Here is a 23,179-nt window from a genome sequence, read left to right as displayed (position 1 = left end):
ACAGTGAACTGCAGAAAATAGCTTACTTGGTTGACATCTTTGCCATTTTGAATGAGTTAAATTTATCACTGCAAGGACCAAATGCAACATGCCTCAATTTGTCTGAAAAGATCCGATCATTCCAAATGAAACTTCAGCTTTGGCAAAAAAAAAAAAAAATTGGATGAAAATAAAATTTACATGTTGCCTACCTTATCTGCTTTCTTTCAGGAACATGACATTGAACCAGACAAAAGGATTACGGTGATAATTTCTGTGAAAGAACACTTGCACATGCTTGCAGATGAAATTTCATCGTACTTTCCAAATCTACCTGACAACCCATTTGCACTTGCCAGAAGCCCATTCACAGTCAAAATTGAAGATGTTCCTGAGACAGCACAAGAGGAGTTCGCTGAACTTATTAACAACGATGCAGCAAGAACTGATTTCTCTACAATGCCAGTTACAAAATTCTGAATCAAGTGTTTGCAGTCATATCCTGTTCTGTCTGAGACTGTGTTACGCCTTCTCTTTCCATTTCCAACAACATTTCTTTGTGAAACAGGATTTTCCAGCTTGTTGGTTATCGAGTCTAAATACGGAAGTAGACTTGTTGTGGAAGATGATCTTCATTGTGCTCTTGCAAAGACTCCCCCGAGAATTTCTGATCTGGTAAGAAAGAAGCAATCTCAACCTTCGCACTGACATTGGCTTTTTACACATACTGTCGCAAAATGTAGCAATGTAGTATACTGTTGTTATATTAAGACCGTTACCCAGGCTACACCATGCTTCAAGACACAATTTCATTTATTTGTAATTAGAAATAAATATTTCACAATATATAATTACATATTGTTTTTGTGATTAATCACTATGCTTTAATTACTATGTTCAATTTGTAACAGTGAAAATACATCCTGCATATCAGATATTTACATTACAATTCATAACAGTACCAAATTACAGTTATGAAGTAGCAACGAAAATAATTTTATGGTTGGGAGTCACCACAACATGAGGAACTGTATTAAAGGGTCGCGGCATTAGGAAGGTTGAGAACCACTGTCCTAGTGCAAAGGAAACTAAGGAAAAAATAAATGGGACTACATCAAAATGAAAAGCTTCTTCACAACAAAAGGAACCATCAACAAAACGAAAAGGGAGTGCACTGCATGGGAGAACATATTTGGCAATGATACATCTGATAAAGGATTAATATCAAAAATATATAAGGAACTCATAGATATGAGAGGAGGAACTGAGAGAGCAGATGTACTGGTAAAAGCTTTTCCATCTCCATTGTTTCCGACCGTTTCTCCTAAAGGAAATACTGAATATTACAAACAAAGTGGCATATAACATGTTCAGAGTCAAGAAAAGGGAACCTACAAGGGAGTGGAAGGACCTAGGCAGTTAAAAAAAAAAAAAAAAAAGGAACTCATACAACTTAAAAAGAAGAGAAACAATCCAATTAAAAAATGGGCAAATGACCTAAATAGACACTTCTCCAGAGCAGACATAGAGATGGCCAAGAGACATATGAAAAAATCCTCAAAGTGGCTCAGTGGTTGAACATCGACCTATGAACCATGGTTCGATTCCCAGTCAGGACACATGCATGGGTTGTGGCCTCCATCCCCACTGGGGGTATGCAGGAGGCAGTCAATTGATGTTTCTCATCATTGATGTTTTTCTCTCTCTCTCCCTCTCCCTTCTTCTCTAAAATCAATAAAAATATATTTTTTAAATGCTCAAAGTCACTGATCATCAGAGAGATGCAAATTAAAATGACAATGAGGTATCACCTTATATCTGTCAGAATAGCTATCATCAAGAAGTCAACAAATGACAGGATATGGAGAAAAGGGAACCCTAGTACACTGTTGGTCGGAATGCAGACTGGTACAGCCACTATGGAAAACAGTATATAGTTTCCTTAAAAAATTAAATACGAACTGCCATTTGACCCAGTGATCTCACTTCTAGGAATATAACCCAAGAAACCCAAAAACACCAATCAGAAAGAATGTATGAACCCCTATGTTCATAGCAGTACAATTTACAACAGCTAAGACATGGAAACAGCCCAAGTGCCCATCAGTAGATGCCCATCAGTGGATAAAAAAAAATCTGTGTTATATTTACCATGGAATATTATACAACAGTAAAAAGAAGGATCTCTTTCTCTTTGAAACAGCCTGGAGGGACCTAGAGAGTACTATGCTAAGCGAAATATGTCAGAGAAAGACAAGTATCACATTATCTCAATCATAAGTGGAATCTAATGAACAAAATAAACTGATGAATAGATCCAGAGACATAGAAGCATGGAACAGACTGCAGAACCTCAGAGGAAAGTTGGGGGAAGGTGGGTGGGTAGTTAGAGATCAAAGAACTTGTATGCGTATATGCATAACCCATGGACATAGACAATAGGGTGGTGAAGGCCTGGAGCAAGTGGTGGGGTTATAAGAACTAGTATATTTTCAACAGAAAACTCTACAGGTCAGAAGGGAATGGCATTAAGTACTCAAGATAATGAAAAGCAAGCATCTGAGACCAAGATTACTATATCCAGCAAGGCTATCATTCAAAATAGACAGTCAAATAAAATGCTCCAATCAAAAGGCGTAGGATAGCTAAATGGATACAGAAACATGACCCAACTATATGCTGTCTACAAGAGACCACCTCAAAACAAAAGACACACACAGGATGAGAGAGAAGGGAGGAAAAAAAAATTGCCAGAATGAATGAATCCCAAGTCATATAAAAAGAAACTACTCCTAGATATATCACACTAAAATTGCAAAAACCAAAGGGGGGAGGGGAGATAAAAAGAAATACCTTACAGAAAAAAAGAAAAGGTGGATTCTCATTAAAAAAGACAAAAGTCTGATAGCCTACTTCTAATCAGCAATGAAGGGAATGAGAAGTCATCTTCCAAGTGATAAAAGACAATACTTGGTATAGCCAGAACTCTAAATCCAGCAGAAATATCATTAAAGATCAAATAAGATGCATTCACTGAAAGATAAACTGTCACATTGGATAATAAAATTCTGCAATATGCTGTTAGGTTACCATTTGATATTTTTCAAGTTCACTAGTTCATGTAGTTTTAGAGTTTTTGTTTTAATTTTGGTATAAATTTATTTTTGAATATGTGAAACATTAACATGGTTTAAAAATCAAAAACTATATTAAAAAGGTATACCAAGTGATGTCAGAGAAATGCCACATGAGGGTGCACCATGTCTTCTCCCCAGAAATTTCAACAGCTAACCAATTATACTTCAACCAAGAAATCCCTGCTTAACACAAATGCACACTTGAGAGACCTGCACAATGAAACATCTAAAGGTGGGCAAATGGGAACAAACGGAGATGAAAAGGGAGGAGAGTGCAGACCACCAGCAGACGCAGCCATGCAGCTGGCGCCAGGCTCTGCTTGGAGAGGGGAGGAAGCCCTTGGTAGCAGGCACTTCCTTCTGCCAGGAGGAGCAAATCAAATTCAGCAGCATGTAAAAAGAGGAATATACCATCACTAAGTAGACTTCTGCCTAGGAATGCAAAATCATTTTATTAGAAAATCATCCTTAGAATTCACTACACAACATATGAAAGGAAAACTATCTTCTCATAGAGGCAGAAAAGGTTTGTTTTGTTTTTTTGTTATGTTTTGTTTTTTACTCTACTCATGATTTTAGAAAACCAAAAACCTTTTGTGGCTAATAGAAATAAATGGGTTGTGGTAAGGTCTAAAAATTAAGACTTGATATAATGTGCTGCTCAATTCTGGTAAAATTGGGAGAGCCAAGAAGAGCGTAACCACGGGTTCTCCTCCCCTCTACTCCCACAGATAAGGTCCCCCAAGTAAACATCCCTCCTTTATCAACAGGACCAGGCAGTTCCTGCTTATCCCTGACTAGCAGGTTTTATTTCCTGCCAGCTTACAGAATTATTCAAAAGAACCAATCTTCTTGTAGGAACTAGGGGGCATCCTACATAAAAGTACATACAAAGACCGCCTCCCGCAGTACCTGGTTGCTAACTCTGCAACAAGTACAACCTCTGTGTGGCCGTGCATGGCGCTCGGTGTTCTCCCCAAGAGGGTTGTGAGTATATGTAACTAATAAACTGCTGTCAATCTCATCTGTCCATCTGTCCAGTGTTGGGTGTTGTGTTAGGCCATTCCTAGGGTAGGAATCTCTCCCTCACAAATGGGATGAATAGTAGGCGAGGCCAGTGGTCGGCAAACTGCGGCTAGGCAAACTGCGGCTCATGAGCCACATGCGGCTCTTTGGCCCCTTGAGTGTGGCTCTTCCACAAAATACCGACTTCTGCGCATGGGCCACGAAGTTTCAATTGCACTGTACGTGCGCACCCACACGTGGTATTTTGTGGCATTTTGTGGAAGAGCCACTCTCAAGGGGCCAAAGAGCCACGTGTGGCTCGCAAGCCACAGTTTGCCAACCATGGTGCTAGGCTATCAAAACAATATAGTATACTAGAGGCCCTGTGCACGAATTTGTGCACCAGTGGGGTCCCTCAGCCTGGCCTGCGGATCAGGCCAAAACTGGCTCTCCGACATCCCCCAAGGGGTCCTGGATTGCAAGAGAGCACAGGCCAGGCCAAGAGACCCAACCAGTGCAAGACTGGGACCGGGGAGGGACACGGGAGGTTAGCCAGCCAGAGAGGGACCATGGGAGAGTTCCAGGGCATGTCTGACCCACTTGCTTAGTCCCCATCAGCTGGACCCCAGCAGCAAGCTAACTTACCGGTCAAAGCATCTGCCCCGTGGTGGTCAGTGCATGTCATAGTGAGCAGTTGAGCGCCCTTAGCATATTACACTTGGATTGGAACGGCTGACCAGTCAACTAGACACTCAGCATATTAGGCTTTATTATATAGGATGTTTAACATTAAAAAAAATATTAACCCGGCTGGTGTGGCTCAGCAGTTGAGAGTCAACCTATGAACCAGGAGGTCACAGTTCAACTCCTGGTTAGGGCACATGCCCGGGTTGCGGGCTCAATCCCCAATGGGGGCATGCAGGAGCAGCTAATTAATGATTCTCTCTCATCATTGATTTTTCTAGCTCTCTTTCTTCCTCTCCCTTCCGAAATAAAACTATTTTTTTAAAAAATGTTAATAAACACATAAATAAAACATGTGCTGGCCAGTGTGGCTTGGTTGGTCGGGTGTTGCCCTGTGCACCGAAAGTTTGCCGATTTGATTCCCTGTCAAGGCACATACCTTGGTTGCCTGTTTGATCCATAGTTGGGGCGTGACAACCAATCCATGTTTCTCTCTCTCCCTATGCCCTTCCTCTCTTTAAAAATCAATAAAAAACATATTCTCAGGTGAGGATTAAAAAAATAAAAGTAAAGACATAGTGATTGAGAGAGGGTGGCACTGATTCTAGAAGTGACAAATAGACCAAACGATCAAAATTGGCTGAGAAACAGAGATTGAGTGCTGAGAAATAGACTCCTGCACATATAAATAACTAATAACAGATAGGGATGGCAGTGCATTGAAAAAAGAATGGCATTTTCAGTAATGCTGCTGGGACAGCTGATAAAAAATGAAACTTTCCTAATCAGTTTGGCTCTGGATAAAGCATGGACCTGCGGACTAAAGGGTCCTGGGTTGATTCTGATCAAGGGTATGTATGTAGGTTGCAGGCTCCTTTGAGGCACGTGCGGGAGACCAACCAATCAATGTGTGTTTCTCTGTCTCTCCCACTCCCTTACACTCTCTGAAAAACCAATGGTAAAATATCCTCAGGTGAGGATTAACAAAAAAACTAGACTCCCACCTATTGCCACATAAATAAATCAACTGCAATTGAAACAAAAACCTAAATGTGAAGGGCACAACTTAGAGCTTTTAAAAGAAAATAGAGGAAAATAATTTTATTACTTTGAGGCATGGAAAAACTCTTAAGCTAAAGCAGTAACCACAAGGGGAAGATTCATAAAACTAAGTTTGGTTCAAAGACCCTATTTTAAAAAGTTAAGACAAACAGAATGAGAGAGGATAACTAGAATATCGAAGAACTCATATTAAAACTAATAACCCAACAGAAAGATGGAAAAGAGATTTGAACAAGTACTTAAACTGAAATCCAAGTGGCCAATATGCATATGAAAATTGCTCAACCTAACTGGTACTTGGGGAAAAGCATATTAGATCCAAAGAAGGTAACTAGAAACATCTACCAGATTGCCAAAAACTAGAGACTGATAACACCAAATGTTGGTGAGTGTCCTCATCTTAAACAATATGAATGCACATTACCTATTGGTGGGTATATGAAGGTTGGTAAAAGTAAGTTAAAGATTCACTTACCCTGCCGAAACCGGTTTGGCTCAGTGGATAGAGCGTCGGCCTGCGGACTCGGGGGTCCCAGGTTCGATTCCGGTCAAGGGCATGTACCTGGGTTGCGGGCACATCCCCAGTGGGAGATGTGCAGGAGGCGGCTGATCGATGTTTCTCCCCCATCGATGTTTCTAACTCTCCCTCTCTCTCTCCCTTCCTCTCTGTAAAAAATCATTAAAATATATTAAAAAGAAAAAGAAAAAAAAGATTCACTTACCCTATTGACCAAGAATTCTACTTTTTAGTTAAAAAAACTCAGGGTTCGAATATTACTTTATAATAAGCTGAGCTTAACTAACAGAATACTGCCATAGGTATGATTTTAAAAACTTTTTCTACCCTCAAAATAATTTTCCCTGACCTATTAATAAACATTCTTCTAACAGTTTTTGTTGTTGTTGTTAATCCTCACCCTGAGGATATTTTTTCCATTGATTTTTAGATAGGGAGGAAGGGGAGAAGGAGGAAGGAGAGAGGGGAAGGGAGAGAGACAGACAGACAGACATTGATGTGAGTTGCCTCCCACACCCACCCCAACCAGGGCTGGGTATTGAACCTGCAACTCAGGTACGTGCCCTTGACTAACACAGGACCATTCAGTACTTGGGCCACCGCTCTAACCACAACAGTTAGGGCTCTGACAGTTCTTTTTTAATTTTACTAATACATAATTTTTTAAATGGAGTGCCCTATCCAACCATACAATGGAAGATGATGGATAAGGTCCATCCAAAACTTTCCCTCTTCATCCTAACATTTATTTCTATTAGTTTTCCATTAAATCAAACCTTTAGAACATTTAATAATATTCATAACTGAGCCACAGAGCATATTACAATTACATTTCCTTTCTCAAATGATCTTATTCTCCATAATTAACAGTTACTATATTTCTTATTTGCTTAGTTTTTAGATATTCACCACTAAATCAACACCAAACTTTCCAAAAGTAGCTTTTAATATGTTCAAAACCATCAAGTAATCTATGAATTTTACCTATGTTTCCTCACATGTATACTCTGAAATCTGTTATCTTTCCTTCAGCTCCAATCATTAATAACCCTGCTGGCAAGCTGTCATTCTTTCATATTTATGCCATATAAAATCTAATTTCAAAATAATCATACCAATATTACCAATAAAAATAGGCCACTGAATGAAATATGAAATTTCTTTTTGTGTTTAGGATATAGCATATTAGAGATGCAGTTAATATTGTAACTTAAAATCAGCTGAAAACCACCTGGTTGTCTATATATAATGTTCGTGTCAGGGTTGTTCTTTTCTTGGGGAGTGGAGGAGGGTAGGGGCTAATATTTTATTTTTTGTTTATTATATAGCATATCTATATTGTTCTAAAATCAATACCATAATACACAAGTTACATTACCCAAGTGTAGTTTATAGTCCTAATTCCTTCTTTTCCCTTTTATCTCCATTGGTAGCCATTTTTATTCTTTTATTGTTTCTTTTTAAAAAAAAATTTTCTTTCTCTCTCTCCTCCTTATCCTTTATTGTTACTGAGATATTGTTGCTTTTGCTTTTAGGCCCTTTTAGTGGACAGATCTAAGAAACACACACACAATTTCACCCCATTTTCCACAAAAGTTGGCATGTAATACATATTCTTCTGTACCTTTATATTTTTTTTACTCAACAGTAAATCTTGGAATGCTCTCTATGGCAATCTACAGAGATCTTCCTCATTTCTCTTTTACATCTGTCCAGTTAAGTTATAATATGATTTATTCCACTGTCTATTGCTCTTCACTCCAATTTTTCATTATTGCAAACAATGCTGCAACAACTTTGCACATACCTAATTTTATACTGTTGCAAATCTATCTTTAGAAATAAAGTGAAGATTGCTGGATCAATGAGAAAATGCAATTGCGATTTTGCCAGGTGTTGCCAGTTTTGTTCCATAGGAGACCTACCACTCTGCATCCCACTGGCAATATGGCTGAGTATCTTACTTGGGTCAATTGTGATAAACTGATTTCCTATAAAATATCCTTTTTGTCATCAATTTTCAAATTTATTTGCATATATTTTCATAGTTATCTTTGTGAATGTTTTAATTTTCTGTTTTGGTGGTTTCTTTCCCACTGTATGTAAGGTTTCTTCTCCTTTTTAAAGGGTTTGATTAAAAAAAAAAAAAACAAAAAACACTTCAAAGGGCCCCGGCTGGATAGCCCAATTGGTTAGAGCATCCTCCCAATATGCCAAGATTGCGGGTTTGAGCCCCAGTCAGGGCACATACAAGAGTCAACCAATAAATGCATAAATAAGTGGAACAAAAACAAGAAAGAGAGATAAAGAAACAAAAACTTCAAAGGACCAAAATTTTGATGTATTTATTTTACTATTTTTCTGTTATCTAAAATTCGTTACCTTTCCTTCTTCATTCTTTGGTTTACTTTATTGTTTTTCTACTACGTTTTTTGCATATTCATTAATATTCATTTTCATTGATATAAGTATTTATGTTCAGATTTTATGATGATTGCTTTGGCTATAACACAGAGGTTGACAAACTATATATAGTCCATGAACCATATCCAACCACCTGTTTTTGTAAATCAAGTTTTTTTGGAACACAGCCATACTCACTTATTTATATACTAGAGGCCCAATGCACGAATTTATACATGGGTGGGGTCCCTAGGCCTGGCTGGTGATCAGGGCCGATCAGGGCTGTCTTGCTCTGCGGGGGGAAAAAAACTAGTTGGGGGGAGGGACCGTGGGAGGTTGGCCGGCTGTGGGGAGGGACCAGAGGAAGGGGGTGTGTTGGCTGGCCATAGGAGGTTGGCTGTAGGAGCGCAATGACCACCAGGGGGAAGCTCCTGCATTGAGCATCTGCCCCCTGGCGGTCAGTGCGCATCATAGCGACTGGTCAACCAGCCATTCTGGTCTTAACGGTCGCTTAGTCTTTTATATATATAGGTAAGATTGTTTATAATTACTTTCATGCTACAGGAAAAGAGTTCAAAAGTTGCAACAGAGGCCATAGCGTCCACAAACTGTAAAAATATTTACTATCGCCTGGCCAGTGCAGCTCAGTGGTTGAGCATCAACTCTTGCACTGAGAGGTCACTGGTTTGATTCCTGGTCAGGGCATATGTCTGGGTTGCAGGCTCCACGATCCCCAGTAGGGGGTGTGCAGGAGGCAGCCGATAGAAACACTGGAGAGAAACATCTGTCTCTCTCCTTCCTCTCTCTAAAATCAATAAAAACATTTTTTAAAAAAATATTTACTATCTACCCTTTTCTTTAAAAAGTTTTCTGACCCCTGTTATAACCTATTGATTGATTCTGATGTTTCATGCCAAGGAACTAGCAATTTTGTTTGTATTTTCACAAGTCAAGAGTTGTTTGGCAATGCCTTTGTTAGTTTCCAGATGGAAGGGCCTTTTCGGGAAAAAAAAAAATTTTTTAATTGACTAGAGAGAAAGAGAAACATATATGATCGGCTGCCTCCAGCACACATCCCAACTGGGGGGAAAAACCCACAACCTGGATATGTCCCCAGGCAGGGAATTATTAAACATGTCACCTTTCAGTGCATGGGATAATGCTCAACCAACTCGGTCACACCAGCCAGAGCTATGAATTTTTTAAACTAATTTTTAGTAAAAACAAACCAACAAAAAAACACATTGTATCTATTTTGGAGGTAAATTTCAGGGAGTTTTCTTTTTATGTCAACAAATGATCATTTTTTTTCAGTGTTACATGTGCATTTGCAAAGAAGGTATATTCTTTCATATGTAATACACAACGGTGAGCTCCACCTTTTGGTTGTATTATTTAGGGCTTCAACAGCCTTATAAAATTTTTGTCCACTTGATCTATCTTCAACTAAGAGAGATTTTTAAGTCGTATCCTATCTAATAAGGAGGGGATATGCTAATTGGCCCTCATGCCATCATAAAGATGGTGGCACCCATAGCCAATAAGGAGGGAATACGCTAATTGACTGTCACACCCTCAAATATGGCAGCACCTACAGCCAATAAGGAGGGAATATGCTAATTGACTGTCACACCCTCAAAAGATGGCGGCACCCACAGCCACAAGATGGCAGCGCCCAGTCCCCTCAGCCCTGCCGTGCGCCTGCCTCCAGAGTCCCCCAGTCCCCTTAGCCCCCCAGGGGCCAGCCCGAGGCGCAGGCAAGCCTGGGATGGTGGCTGCCCGAGGCTCAGGTAACCAGGGTTGGCTGAGGCTTGCGATACCAACAGTGGCAGCAGCAGAGGTGTGATGGGGGCGTCGCCTCCCGCCCGAGGGCTCCCGGGCTGTGAGAGGGGGCAGGCCGGGCTGAGGGACCCCCCCAGTGCATGAGTTTTCATGCACTGGGCCTCTAGTATTATTAATGTTTCCAAGTCTTATTGACTCTCCGAAAATGTTTTTTAAAAATCAAAGTTGTCATAATATCCATATACCAATAGTATATCTTCACTGAGACTGCAGCTTGTAGCCTTATTTGTGTCTCCCTCTTTAATCATTTCTGGCTTGAGTTCTACCTTATGCAACATCAAAGGAGTAACCCATTTTCTTTATGTTTGATTTTCCTGGGATAATCTTTGCATAACCTCTTATTCTTCACCTTTCTGGGTCTTTCAATTTTGTACTGATATCTTCTGCAGAGCACAAATTTGGATTCTGCCCCCACCCAAAAATTTTTTTCTCTCTTATAGGCCAAAGCCCATTTATTGATATTACCTCAATTCTGTTATAAAGAAACAATATAAATTATTTAACCATATTTTCTTTGTTCCCTTTTCCCCCTTTCCATATATCTTTTGGAATCTAGAAAGGTTTAGTCTTTTGTCCTACTGGTTATCTTTATACTAATACCTTTATATAACCTTAGTCCTCTCTTCATTAGATACTATCTTTAACTTCCTAGTATGAGCCATATAGAAATTAGCTTTTTCCCCCCTCATACCATCCTTGTACTGTATCCCCCAGCATCTGCTTAAAGTAATAATATCCTTTGATTCCCAGGTAAATTTCTATAAGGCAATCAATAATTCTATTAAACCATTTCTTCTTGGTTGTCTGAAATTTATTCTCTCAAAGCTTCCTCAGGAAAGATTCATTTCAACTATATTCCTTAAGTTCCTGAATAATTGTATTATACCTACATTGTCAGAGCATATAACAAGTACATACTACTTTGTCATACCTTATCCCCATCATTAAATTCAATTCTACAGTTAAACATAAGAATTCCCTGCAGAATATCTTTCCTGTTGTTTTCCTGTCATAAGACCTTTTGACATTGATATACAGACTCAGAGTGGTATTGGCATAAAGACAGACAAATAGATCAATAGAACAAAACAGAGAGCCCAGAAACAAACCTCCCGATGTACATGGATAACTGATCATTTCACAAAGGCAATGCTGTAGGCTTTCTAACAATATGATGGGAAAATTAAATATCTGTATGTAAAATAAACTTGAATCCATACCTCATACCACATAAAAAGTTAACTCAAAATGGGTCACAGACCTAAATATAAAAATTAAAACTGGGAAACAATAAGGGGAAAATATCTGTATTGGATAAAGATTTCTTAGACACAGCACAAAAGAAAATTTCGTAAGCTGAACTTAATTAAAATAAGGAATTAGGGTTCCATGAAGAAATGATCAAGCTGGTGCACAACAAATACAAGATGAAATTAGAAACTCCATTGCTCATAGGGAAAAAAAATCATGACGAATTTTTAAATATTTTTAGTGGAATGTTAATAAAAACACAACAAAATTTGAGGTGGCTAGAGAAAAAACTATACCTTTAAAGCAGTGACAAACAATAAATAGAACAAAAAAGCCAAAAGTCCGTTGATAAGCTCTTCGTAATAGCAGCCAAAAAGAGTAAACATGAATTACAATTGATAGAAACAATAAAGGGGGTATCATTCAGCTCCTGAAACCTTAAAAGGGTAAGAAACTATTGTGAACAAATTTATGCCAATAAGTGTATCAATTAAACAAATCTGAAAAATTTCTTAAAACAATTTACCAAAACAGAATTCAAGAATAGAAAATCTGAACAGCTGTATGTCTATTAAAGACATTGACAGGAGAAACCAAGATGGCGGCATAGGTAAACACCGGAGATTGCTGCCTCACACAACCACTTCAAAAATACAACTAAAAGACGGAACGGACATCATTCAGAACCACAGGAAGGCTGGCTGAGTGGAAATTCTACAACTGGAAGGAAAGAGAAAAGCATACCAAGACTCAGAGGAGGTGCGGTGCGGAAATAAAATACTAAGGTACAGAGGCGCACGCGGAGCAGGCTGGCAGCTGAGGGCACGGCTGTCTTTTTCAATCTGGAGGGAGTCTCAGGCTCTGAGCTCCAGTTCCGGGCGAGTCTCTGGGGACCCAGACTCATACGGGAGAAGCGGGACTGTCTGGCATCGGTCGGAAGTCGAGGGCAGCTTTCTCTCGGAGGTACGTGCAGCGATTACCGAGACACTGAGAAGCAGAGCCTCTGAGGGCAGGACTGAGAGCAGCCATAACTGCTCGCTCCGCCCTGTGGAACCGTGGGACCCACCCTGCCCCGCCCAAGCCCTGCACAGAGGCTATTGCTGGGTAGCCTCAGGCAAAGGCTAGATTAGCACCTCCCTAGAGATCCAGGAGCAAGTGTCCCCAGTGGTCAGAGTGGGACCATCCACTTTGCAGTTCCTCGGACCTTTAAAGGACACACTCAGGGGGCAGACCCAGTGAGCACCAAAGCCCCATTGAAGCAAGTCTTGCCCCGGAGGGGTGTCGCCAACACAGAAGTTCTCCCACTGCAGACACAGCTGATTCTCACAGCCAATTGACCAGGAGGTCAATCCCTCCCAGTGTTACCTACAATAATCAAGGCTTAACTACAAGACTGTGCACAAAGACCACAAGGGGGTGCGCCAAGAGTGTCCTCCTTAGGTAACTGGAGAGGCTGAACCACTGGGCCCTAGCACAGAAAACCACTTTATCAACACAGGGAAGCATAAAAAATGCGGAGACAAAGAAACAGGACACAAATGACAGAAATGGAGGAAAGCAAACTACTGGATATAGAGTTCAAAACCACACTTTTAAGGTTTTTCAAGAACTTTCTAGAAACCGCCGATAAATTTAGTAAGACCATCGAAAAGACTGGTGAGACCACTGATAAATGTAATGAGATCCTCAAGAAATCTAGTCAGACCCTCGAGGTTATGAAAAAGGACCAACTGGAAATTAAGCATACACTGACTGAAATAGAGGCTATTATACAGACTCCCAACAGCAGACTAGAGGATCGCAAGAATCAAGTCAAAGATTTGAAATACGAAGAAGCAAAAAACACCCAAACAGAAAAGCAAAAAGAAAAAACAATCCAAAAATACGATGATAGTGTAAGGAGCCTCTGGGACAGCTTCAAGCGTACCAACATCAGAATTATAGCCTTGCCAGAAGAAGAGAGCAAGATATCAAAAACCTATTTGAAGAAATAATGACAGAAAACTTCCCCTACCTGGTGATATAGACTTACAAGTCCAGGAAGCCCAGAGAACCTCAAACAAAAGGAATCCAAAGAGGACCACACCAAGACACATCATAATTAAAATGCCAAGAGCAAAAGACAAAGAGAGAATCTTAAAAGCAGCAAGAGAAAGACAGTCAGTTAACTACAAGGGAGTACCCATATGACTGTCAGCTTACTTCTCAACAGAAACTTTGCAGGCCAGAAGGGAGTGGCAAGAAATATTCAAAGTGATGAATAGCAAGAACCTACAACCAAGATTACTTTATTCAGCAAAGCTATCATTCAGAATTGAAGGTCAGATAAAGAGCTTCACAGATAAGGAAAAGCTAAAGGAGTTCATCACCACCAAACCAGGATTATATGAAATGCTGAAAGGTATCCTTTAAGAAGAGGAAGAAGAAGAAAAAGGTACAGATACAAATTATGAACAACAAATACACATCTATCAACAAGTGAATCTAAAAATCACGTGAATAAATAATCTGATGAACAGAATGAACTGGTGATTATAATAGAATCAGGGGCATAGAAACGGAATGTTCTGACTATTCTTGGGGGGGAAAGGGGTGTGGGGGATGCGGGAAGAGACTGAACAAAAATCGTGCACCTATGGATGAGGACAGTGGGTGGGGAGTGAGGGCGGAGGGTGGGGTGGGAACTGGGTGGAGGGGAGTTATGGGGGGAAAAAGAGGAACAAATGTAATAACCTGAATAATAAAGATTTAATTTAAAAAAATATATAAAAAAATAAAGACACTGAATTCCTAAATCTTTCCATAAAGAAAACTCCAACCCAAGATGGACTTATTGATGAATCCTATCAAATATTTAAGGAAGAACACTAATTTTACAAAAATTCTTTCAGAAAATAGAGATAAAGGGAACACCTCACACATTTTGAGAACTATATTACCTGGGTATCAAAATCAGACAAAGATATAAGAAAACTCTATCACCAATATTCCTCATGAACATTAAGAAATTTCAAAATATCTATAAATCAGACATATGCAAAGAGGATAATACATTATGACCAAATAGGGGTGTAGCCCAAGAATGCATGATTGGTTTACTATCTGGAAATCTATGTAATTCTCCACAGTAACAGAAAAAACAAAAAGAAAAATCAAACGATCATTTTAACAGATACTGTATAGAAAATGCATTTAACCAAATTCATTATCCATTCAAGATAAAAACCTTCAGCATACTGGAAATAGAAGGAAACTTAATTCTGATAATGGGCATCTATTAAAAACTAACAGAGCCAACATATTAATAGTGAACAACCTGAATATTCTCCTAAGATCAGGAATAAGATAGTAACATCATCTTTCATTTAATACTGAAATTAAACTTCTATTCAATATTGTACGGGAGGTTCTAGCTAGTGCAATAATGGAATAAAATTATAATTATGAAGGGCAAGAAAGAAGTATAACTATACGAAAAGTGATAATCTACAAAAAACTATTAGATTTAATCATTAAATTCAGCAATATAAAGGATACAATCAATATACAAAAGTCAATTATATTTCAATATACTAGCAACAATTGGAAATGAAAATTTAAAAACACCATTTACAATAACATTAAACATTATCATAAAATGCCTTAGAATAAACTCTGAAAAATTGTATACTACTACTACAAACTAAAGCGTGCTGAGAGAAATTAGTGATCTAAATAAATGGGAGATAAAACATGTTCATGGATAATAGTCAACATTGTTAAGCTCATCCTCCCCAAATTGTTATCCCCAATTCAATGCAATTCCAAACAAAATCAGGCTTTTGTGTAGAAACTGACAAGCTGATTCTAAAACTTATGAAGAAATGCAAATGACTTTGAAGAGCCAAAGCAATTTTGAGAAAGAACAAAACTGTCCAATTTCAAATTTTACTTAAAACGTAATGTACAAATAGTACTGAAACGACAGATCAATAGAAAAGAATCGAGTACAGAAATAGAACTATACATATTTGTTCAAATGACCTTTCATAAAAAATGCCAAAGTAATATAATGGGAAAGAACTCTTTTCAGTAAATGGTGCTTTAATATATGATTAAAAACATGAACCTCAACACTACACCTCACACAAAGTTCCTCAAAATGGATTATAGATATAAGTATAAAAGCTTAGTTATAAAAATAATGAAAGAGCCCTAGCTAGTATGGCTCAATGGGTAAAGCATCAGCCTGCGGACTGAAAGGTCCCGGGTTCGATTCCAGTGAAGGGCATATGCCGGGGTTGCAAGCTCCAACCCCAGTAGGGAATGTGCAGGAGGCAGCCGATCAGTGATTCTCTTTCATCATTGATGTTTCTATTTCTCTCTCCCTCTCCCTTCTTCTCTGAAATCAATAAAAATATATTTAAAAATAATAAAAATGAAAGAAAAAAATGGGAGAAAATCTTAGTAAGCTTGGAGTAGGTACACAATTTTTAGAAAACCACTAATCATAAAAGAAAAAACCCCTGATAAATCAATAAAAAAAACCATGATAAATCAATCAAAATTTAACCTCAGCTACTCAAAAGATACCATTTAAAAAATAAAAAGGAGTGGGAGAAAAAAATACTTGCAATAAAGGTACCTAACAGGACCAAGATGCAATGTAAAGTTTTACTTTTCAGTAAGACAAACCACCTAATTTTTTTAAATCTGCAAAAGACTTAAACTTAAATTTTACCAAAAGAGATATATGGATGGCCAATAAGCACAAAAAAGATGCTCATCATTATTTGTTAGGAAAATAAAAATTAAAACCATGATATACTCCGTCACACAAACTAGAAGACAAAAATTAATAATATCCAAATTGGCGAGGATGTAAACCAACTGGAACTTCTCATACATTGCTGGAGGGAATGCAAAATGGTACAACCAGGGTAAATTCCAACTCTATGTATTTGCCCAAGGAAACAAAACATATCCACATAAAGAATTGTCCACAAATACTTATAAAAACTGTATTCACAGAAGCCCCAAACTGAAAAAAAATAGTAATTTCCATCAACAGGTGAATACAGTATATACTGTATATAGAACTGTTGTGTATAAAACTGATACAATATGAATTGACCTTAAATACTATTATTAATCCTTCCTCATATTTTGTACTAAAAAATGATTTATACTTTTTGCCAAGAACCAAAAGAAATCAGCTCCCAGAATTGAGAGTTACATATCTTACAGACAGCCAGTTAGTAGTGTAAGGAAACTGGTGGATTCTTATATTTCACACTCCCTGGACAAATAATGCGACCCCTTTCAAACACTTTTGAGCATTTGTAAATTATAATACTTTAAAGAATGTTTTTATTGATTTCAGAGAGGGAGAGAGAGAAACATCCATGAGAATCACTGATTGAATGCCTCCTACATGGAACCTAGTGGGGATCCGCCTGAGCATGTGCTCAACCACTGAACAACACAGGCCGGACTACAATACTTTTTAAATTATAAGTTAACTTTATTTCTTTTATAAAAGGTCAAGTATCATGTTAATTTCAAAAATTTGTTAGGAAGAACTTATTTTCTATAAATTTTATTTAGGATGACATAGGGAGCACCAAAAAGTTAATAGAAAATGAAAGTAGCCCTAGCCAATTTGGCTCAATGGATAGAGCGTTGGCCTGCGGACCAAAAGGTCCCGGGTTCGATTCCAGTCTAGGGCACGTGCCTTGGTTGCAGGATCCTCCCTGGCCCTGGCCGTGGTCAGAGTGCTTGCAGGAGGCAACCAATCAATGTGTTTCACTTACTAGTACATCGATGTTTCTCTCTATCTCTCCCTCTCTCTTCCACTCTCTAAAAATCAATGGAAAAATATCCTCAGGTGAGGATAAACAAAAGAACTTTAAAAAATAAAAGGAAAGTAGGCCTGATAGTATTGAGAATTACTACTCTACACCTGAATTTTGGTCATAATTTTCTACAGAATCCTTATGATCAACTGTATTTTGATCTAAGGAAACACTAGGGTTTCATATTATACTCTGGAATTCTAAAACTATGCCAAATTGGACTCCCTGGGGAGAGGGACCTAGAAATCCAAATTTTAACAAGTGTACCAGGTGATTCTAGTAGCTAATATTTGAAAAACCCTATCTAAATCTAAAAGTTAAGAGTGTAACTGGAACATGTTATGTGGCCTACAGAAAGGGCCTGTGTGGGTATGTCATTTTTTTCTTAATTACCTGCCAATATATAATACTAGGGGCCCGGTGCACGAAATTCATGCACTGGGTGTGTGTGTGGGGGGGGGGAGTGTCCCTCAGCCCAGCCTGCCCCCTCTCACATACTGGGAGCCCTCAGGCGTTGACCCCCATCACCCTCCGATCGCCTGATCGGCCCCTTGCCCAGGCCTGACGCCTCCGCCAGAGGTGTCTGGCTTGGACAGGGGACCCCCATCTCCCCCCGATCACTGGCTCTGGCCCCCGCCCAGGCCTGAGGCCTCTGGCCCAGGAATCATGCCTGGGCAGGGGACCCCCATCTCCCTCTGATCGCTTGCTCCAACCCCACGCCCAAGCCATGATGCCTCTGACCCAGGCTTCAGGCCTGGGCAAGGGGACCATCATATCCCCCCAATCCCCGGCTCCGCCCCCCACCCAGGCCTGATGCCTCAGCCAGAGGAGTTGACCCTCATCACCCTCCGATCACCAATCACCGGATCGGCCCCTTGACCAGGCCTGAGGCCTCCGGCAGAGGTGTCAGGCCTGGGCAGGGGACCCCCAGCCCCCCACGGTTGCAGGCTCCGCCCCAGCTCAGGCCTAACGCCTCTGGCCTAGGCGTCCGGCCCGGGCAGCGGGGACCTGCAGTGGCAGCGGGGGGCGCCGCGATCGTGGGCTTCGCTTTAGGCCCAGGCAAGGGGCCCCTAGCTCCTGGGACTGCCAGCTTCGACCGTGCCCAGCTCCCATCGCTGGCTCCACCCCTACTTCCTGCTATCACTGGCCAGGGCGGCAAAGGCGCCTGATTCTCCGATCATGGCTGGGGGGCAGGGCAAAGGCGGCCCCAGGGCCGCCTTTGCCCTGCCCCCCAGCTCTTAGCTCCCCCCTGGGTTTCCGATCACTGTCAGTGGCAGGGGGCTTCTTCCTGCTTTCCCTTTCGCCTCCCTGCATTGTGCCTACATATGCAAATTAGTCGCCATCTTGTTGGCAGTTAACTGCCAATCTTAGTTGGCAGTTAACTGCCAATCTTAGTTGGCAGTTAACTGCCAATCATAGTTGGCAGTTAACTGCCAATCATAGTTGGCAGTTAACTGCCAATCATAGTTGGCAGTTAACTGCCAATCATAGTTGGCAGTTAATTTGCATATAGCCCTGATTAGCCAATGAAAAAGGTATCGCCGTACGCCAATTACCATTTTTCTCTTTTATTAGTGTAGACTAGAGAAACTTTACACAAAATTCAGACTTCAGACTTCCTGTTAAAGAAAAAAAAAGATCCTTCAACACTGGCCCTGCATTCTCACATGACAATCTGCTGGAGCTCAGTAGAATTTGCCACCTCCCACTCCCCCACCATTCCCTATTTGCAGGCTCACAATTCTCTATCTCAATTACCTGCTTTGCTCCTGCATGTATTGTAGTTTGATCCATGGTGCCTGTACCCACAAGTTAATTAAAGGAATCTTCATTAAGAAGGTTCATTAAGAGTTCATCAAATGGTCCAGCTGGTTGAGCATCAAACCATGAACCAGGAGGTCACGGTTTGATTCCAGGTGGGTGTACATGTCCAGGTTGAGGGCTCGATACCCAGGAGGGGATGTGGAGGAGGCAGCCGATCAATAATTAACTCATCGTTGATGTATCTCTCCCCCTCTCCCTTCCTCTCTGAAATCAAGAAAAAATTTTTTTTAAAAAGTTCATCAAATGAACCCTATTTATTTAGTTCTAAAATGTATTATCTAAATTTTTGCTTCAGCTTGTATTAAAATAAGTTTGCAAGGAGGTAAAACGGAAAGCATTCAAGTCAGTAAGATTCAGGATAATATTTTTAATTTATTGAAAATAACCCTAACTTTTTTAGAGGTATACACCTCAAAAGTATCATTAAAGCCTTTGCTTAGTATAAAAGCAAAAACATTTACCTTTAAATTTAAATGCCTTCCTTGAACACTTGAATATAATACAAGCAATATTTGGAGACTGGAATTACATAGAACATTTTGAGAAATGAAATTCAAACTTGTCTCAGAATTGAGAATCAGTACTTTTATTACCCATGTTCTCATTCAAGTCTGAATGTCATGGCCAGGCATGCAATACATCTTAATCCTAGAATTATGCAAAATTCAGGTCTTAACTGACTACTGGCCTGTTTAACCATTTACAAAATAAATAAAAGAAACCTTAAAATGTGTCTTAAAAAATTTAAGAACTAAGATTTCAGTTTCACCTGTACTAACTTTCCAACAGGTGGGCCACATCTGAGCAAACTAGTGTCAAGACTCTGATATTTTACTCTACTTACAAGCTAACAAAGTAGCTTACCCTAGATGCTGGTAGAAGACATGAGATTCAGGTCACAGGCAAAGGGCAGTTTTTTACTTACAATAATTTATATAAGTCAAAGCACCAACATTTTGCACTGGTTCTGAATCCCAGTTCCCACCAAGCAAAATGAAGAGGGCCAGGAGACACAGGCAATGGGTTGTGTTACATGAGAAAAACCTATGCTTTGGGAACCCTAAACCTTTTTTTTCCCCTCTCTTTTTTTCTCTCTGGGAACCCTAATCTTTATGATGAGCAGTAAGCATGCCTGTCTTTTACTCCAAAGGGAGGCATTTATCTTTATTATACTGGACCATATGCATGCCTGCGCTTTGCTCTGATGGAAGACACCATCTTCTAAGGCTGTTCCTTATACAAACATCCTTTTAAAACAGAAACAAAGGGCAGTCACTCTGCGGGCAGGACCTGCAGAAACAGAGAAAATTGTCTCCCTCAACCAGATACTGTTCCTAACATATAATTAAATGAGGAGTCTAGCACTATAATCTATTTAAAACATTAATTTCATATACTCCTTGACCTAGCTCAATTATTTAATTAGCATTCATCTCAAATTAAAAAGGAATTCCCCCTTTTCAGTTACTTTGTATTTTTTAAATGAGGTGCTCAACTATTTGCAATATTAAAATTGAAAAAAATCTCTCAAGTATCCCACCAGAACCAAATAATTACTGTACTTACACTAAATTTAAATGTTCCAAACCTGTTAAAGTTAGCAATGGGAGCCACCTGTCAAAACTCTCTACCTGTAGTAGGTCCTATACAGTAACAACCACCACAAAGACCACAGCGGCTTCCACATTTCCAGCTGTTGTCTACAATTTACAACACCCTCAAATCACTTTGTTCTATTTTCTCTTTACCCTTTTACCGACTGAACATAAAATCTTCGAAAGATAAAAAAGACAAGAGGACACCGTCTCATCGTTCCTTTGTCCACAGCGGGGAGAGGGAACACCGGGTTCTCATGGAATTGAAGAACCCGGAACATGCAAGACAGAGAACAGACCACATCTGACCCGCAGTCAACCATCAAAGAAAGTCACTATCACTTCACCCGCATCCCCCCTCCGTCCCAACACACACACACACACACACACAGTGGGTCCAGGCGAGATGATCAGGATCGTCGGCACCTGGACAAAGCTTCGGGGAGGCAGAGGGTAGCCGTGAACTAGATGCACTTGGCCAAGAACCCGCGCCGCAGACAACAGCAGACTCCGACCGAGATTTTTCAAAAGTGCGGGTCGCCCGGAGGAGGCTGCCGGGGGGCCGAGCAGCGGCTGGGGCGCGCGAGCCAGGTCCCCAGCGCCGCCCGTGCAAGTTGCTCGCGGGGCGCGCGGGCCCGCCGGGTCCCCGGCGCCCACACAGACCCGCTTCCTCGCCCTTCCCCCCTCCCCCCCCGCGCCGCGCACCCCGGGCGGCGACGTGACAGTGGGTCCCGCCGCGCAGGGGCGCCCGCCTCCCCTCGGCCCTCCCTCCGCGCCCGCCTCTCACCTTGGGTGGCGAACGGCGAGGAGCCGCCGACCGGCGAGCCGGGGCCGGGGAGCAGCGGCGGGGTCTCGGCCGAGCCCAGCACGGGCGCCGGCAGCATGAGGAAGCGCTGCGGCGCGGGCAGGCAGCGCTGGCAGAAGGAGTGCAGGCAGGGCAGCAGCTTGGGCGCGCGGCTCTGGATGTTCTGGTGGCACACGGCGCAAGTGTCCAACAGGTTGAGCCGGGCCGCCTCGCCTCCGCGCTCCGAGTCCGGGCCCTGCCGACTCTCGGCCTCGTTCTCTCCGCTCGGCGCTGCCGAGGGTCCCCCGGCGGCTGCCGCCGAAGCCGCCGCGGGCGCCGTCGCCGCCTTCTCCACAGCCACCTCCATTGTCCTGCCCCCCGCCGCCGCCGCCGCCGCCGCCGGGGAAGGGGGAGTGCGGTCTCCGCCCGCCGCCGCCGCGGCTCCCGACGACCTCCTCCTTCTCCTCCTCCTCGCAGGCCGCTCGGGTGGCCCGCGGGAGAAGGAGGGAGGGAAGGAGGGCGGAGGAATCCTTCTCCGGAACCGGGGATCCGCCTCCCGGGTGGCGCGGCCTGAAAAGGGGGTTCTGTCAGCGGGGACGGTTCCTCGCTCCAGGGAGGCTGCGCTCCGCCCGCCTCGCCAATGGCCGGGGAGCTCAACAAGCCCGCCCAGCCCGGCCCAGCCTCCCCGCTTTTCTCTGGGTCTGAGCCCGCCTCGGTCCCCGCCCCCTCTCCCAACAACTGAAACAACGGCTGGCAGCGCGTCGTCCAATAGCCGCCGCGCCTGGCCAGGGGGCGGGGCCTGCCTTAGCCCGCGAGGCTCCGACGGCGCTGCGGGAGGCTGGGAGGTGGGCGGGCGCTCGTTTAGCCCCGCCCCTCTGGACTCTGGAACCGCGGCCTCTGATTGGGCCTTTGTGTGCGTTGAAAGATTAAGGGTTTATTTGTTCACCACGGACCGCCTAATCCGATCCGCCTGTGTTGGTTCCTCCTATAGGGCGGGGCTTCAACCGCGTCTAGGAGTTAATTGACTGCTTTGAAAACTGGGTTTATTACTGGAGAGGGGATCCTGTAGGAAGAGTGAGCATGGTGGGAGTGTCAAAGGATGACAAAGTGGAGGTAGTGAAAAGCGAGTAAGGAATGAATTTTAAAACTGGAAAATGTGGGGAAAAGATGTGGAGGCAGCATGGGTTTTGCCACCTGAATGCACTCATCTATATGATGAATGATGGAGCATGAAGAATAAGGGGAAGCTTCTCTTACAAGTA

At 41.8% G+C, this 23,179-nt stretch overlaps 1 protein-coding gene across 2 annotated transcripts in view; it reads right to left on the bottom strand.

The window, feature by feature from the left end:
- Positions 1–22,608, bottom strand: part of TRIM24 (tripartite motif containing 24) — a 116,022-nt gene extending 93,414 nt beyond the window's left edge. For both annotated transcript variants that reach the window (XM_081102315.1, XM_081102316.1), the window contains exon 1: positions 21,921–22,608. In XM_081102315.1, the coding sequence (XP_080958441.1) occupies positions 21,921–22,284 (364 nt within the window). In that variant the 5' untranslated portion in view covers positions 22,285–22,608. The remainder of the gene's footprint in view (positions 1–21,920) is intronic.
- Between the last annotated feature and the right edge of the window lie 571 nt (positions 22,609–23,179).

Source organism: Myotis nattereri (assembly GCF_964212035.1).
Source record: "Myotis nattereri genome assembly, chromosome: 11".
NCBI lineage: Eukaryota > Metazoa > Chordata > Mammalia > Chiroptera > Vespertilionidae > Myotis > Myotis nattereri.
The sequence above is the reverse complement of the archived record's forward strand: the minus strand, read 5'-3'. Positions and strand labels throughout refer to the sequence as shown.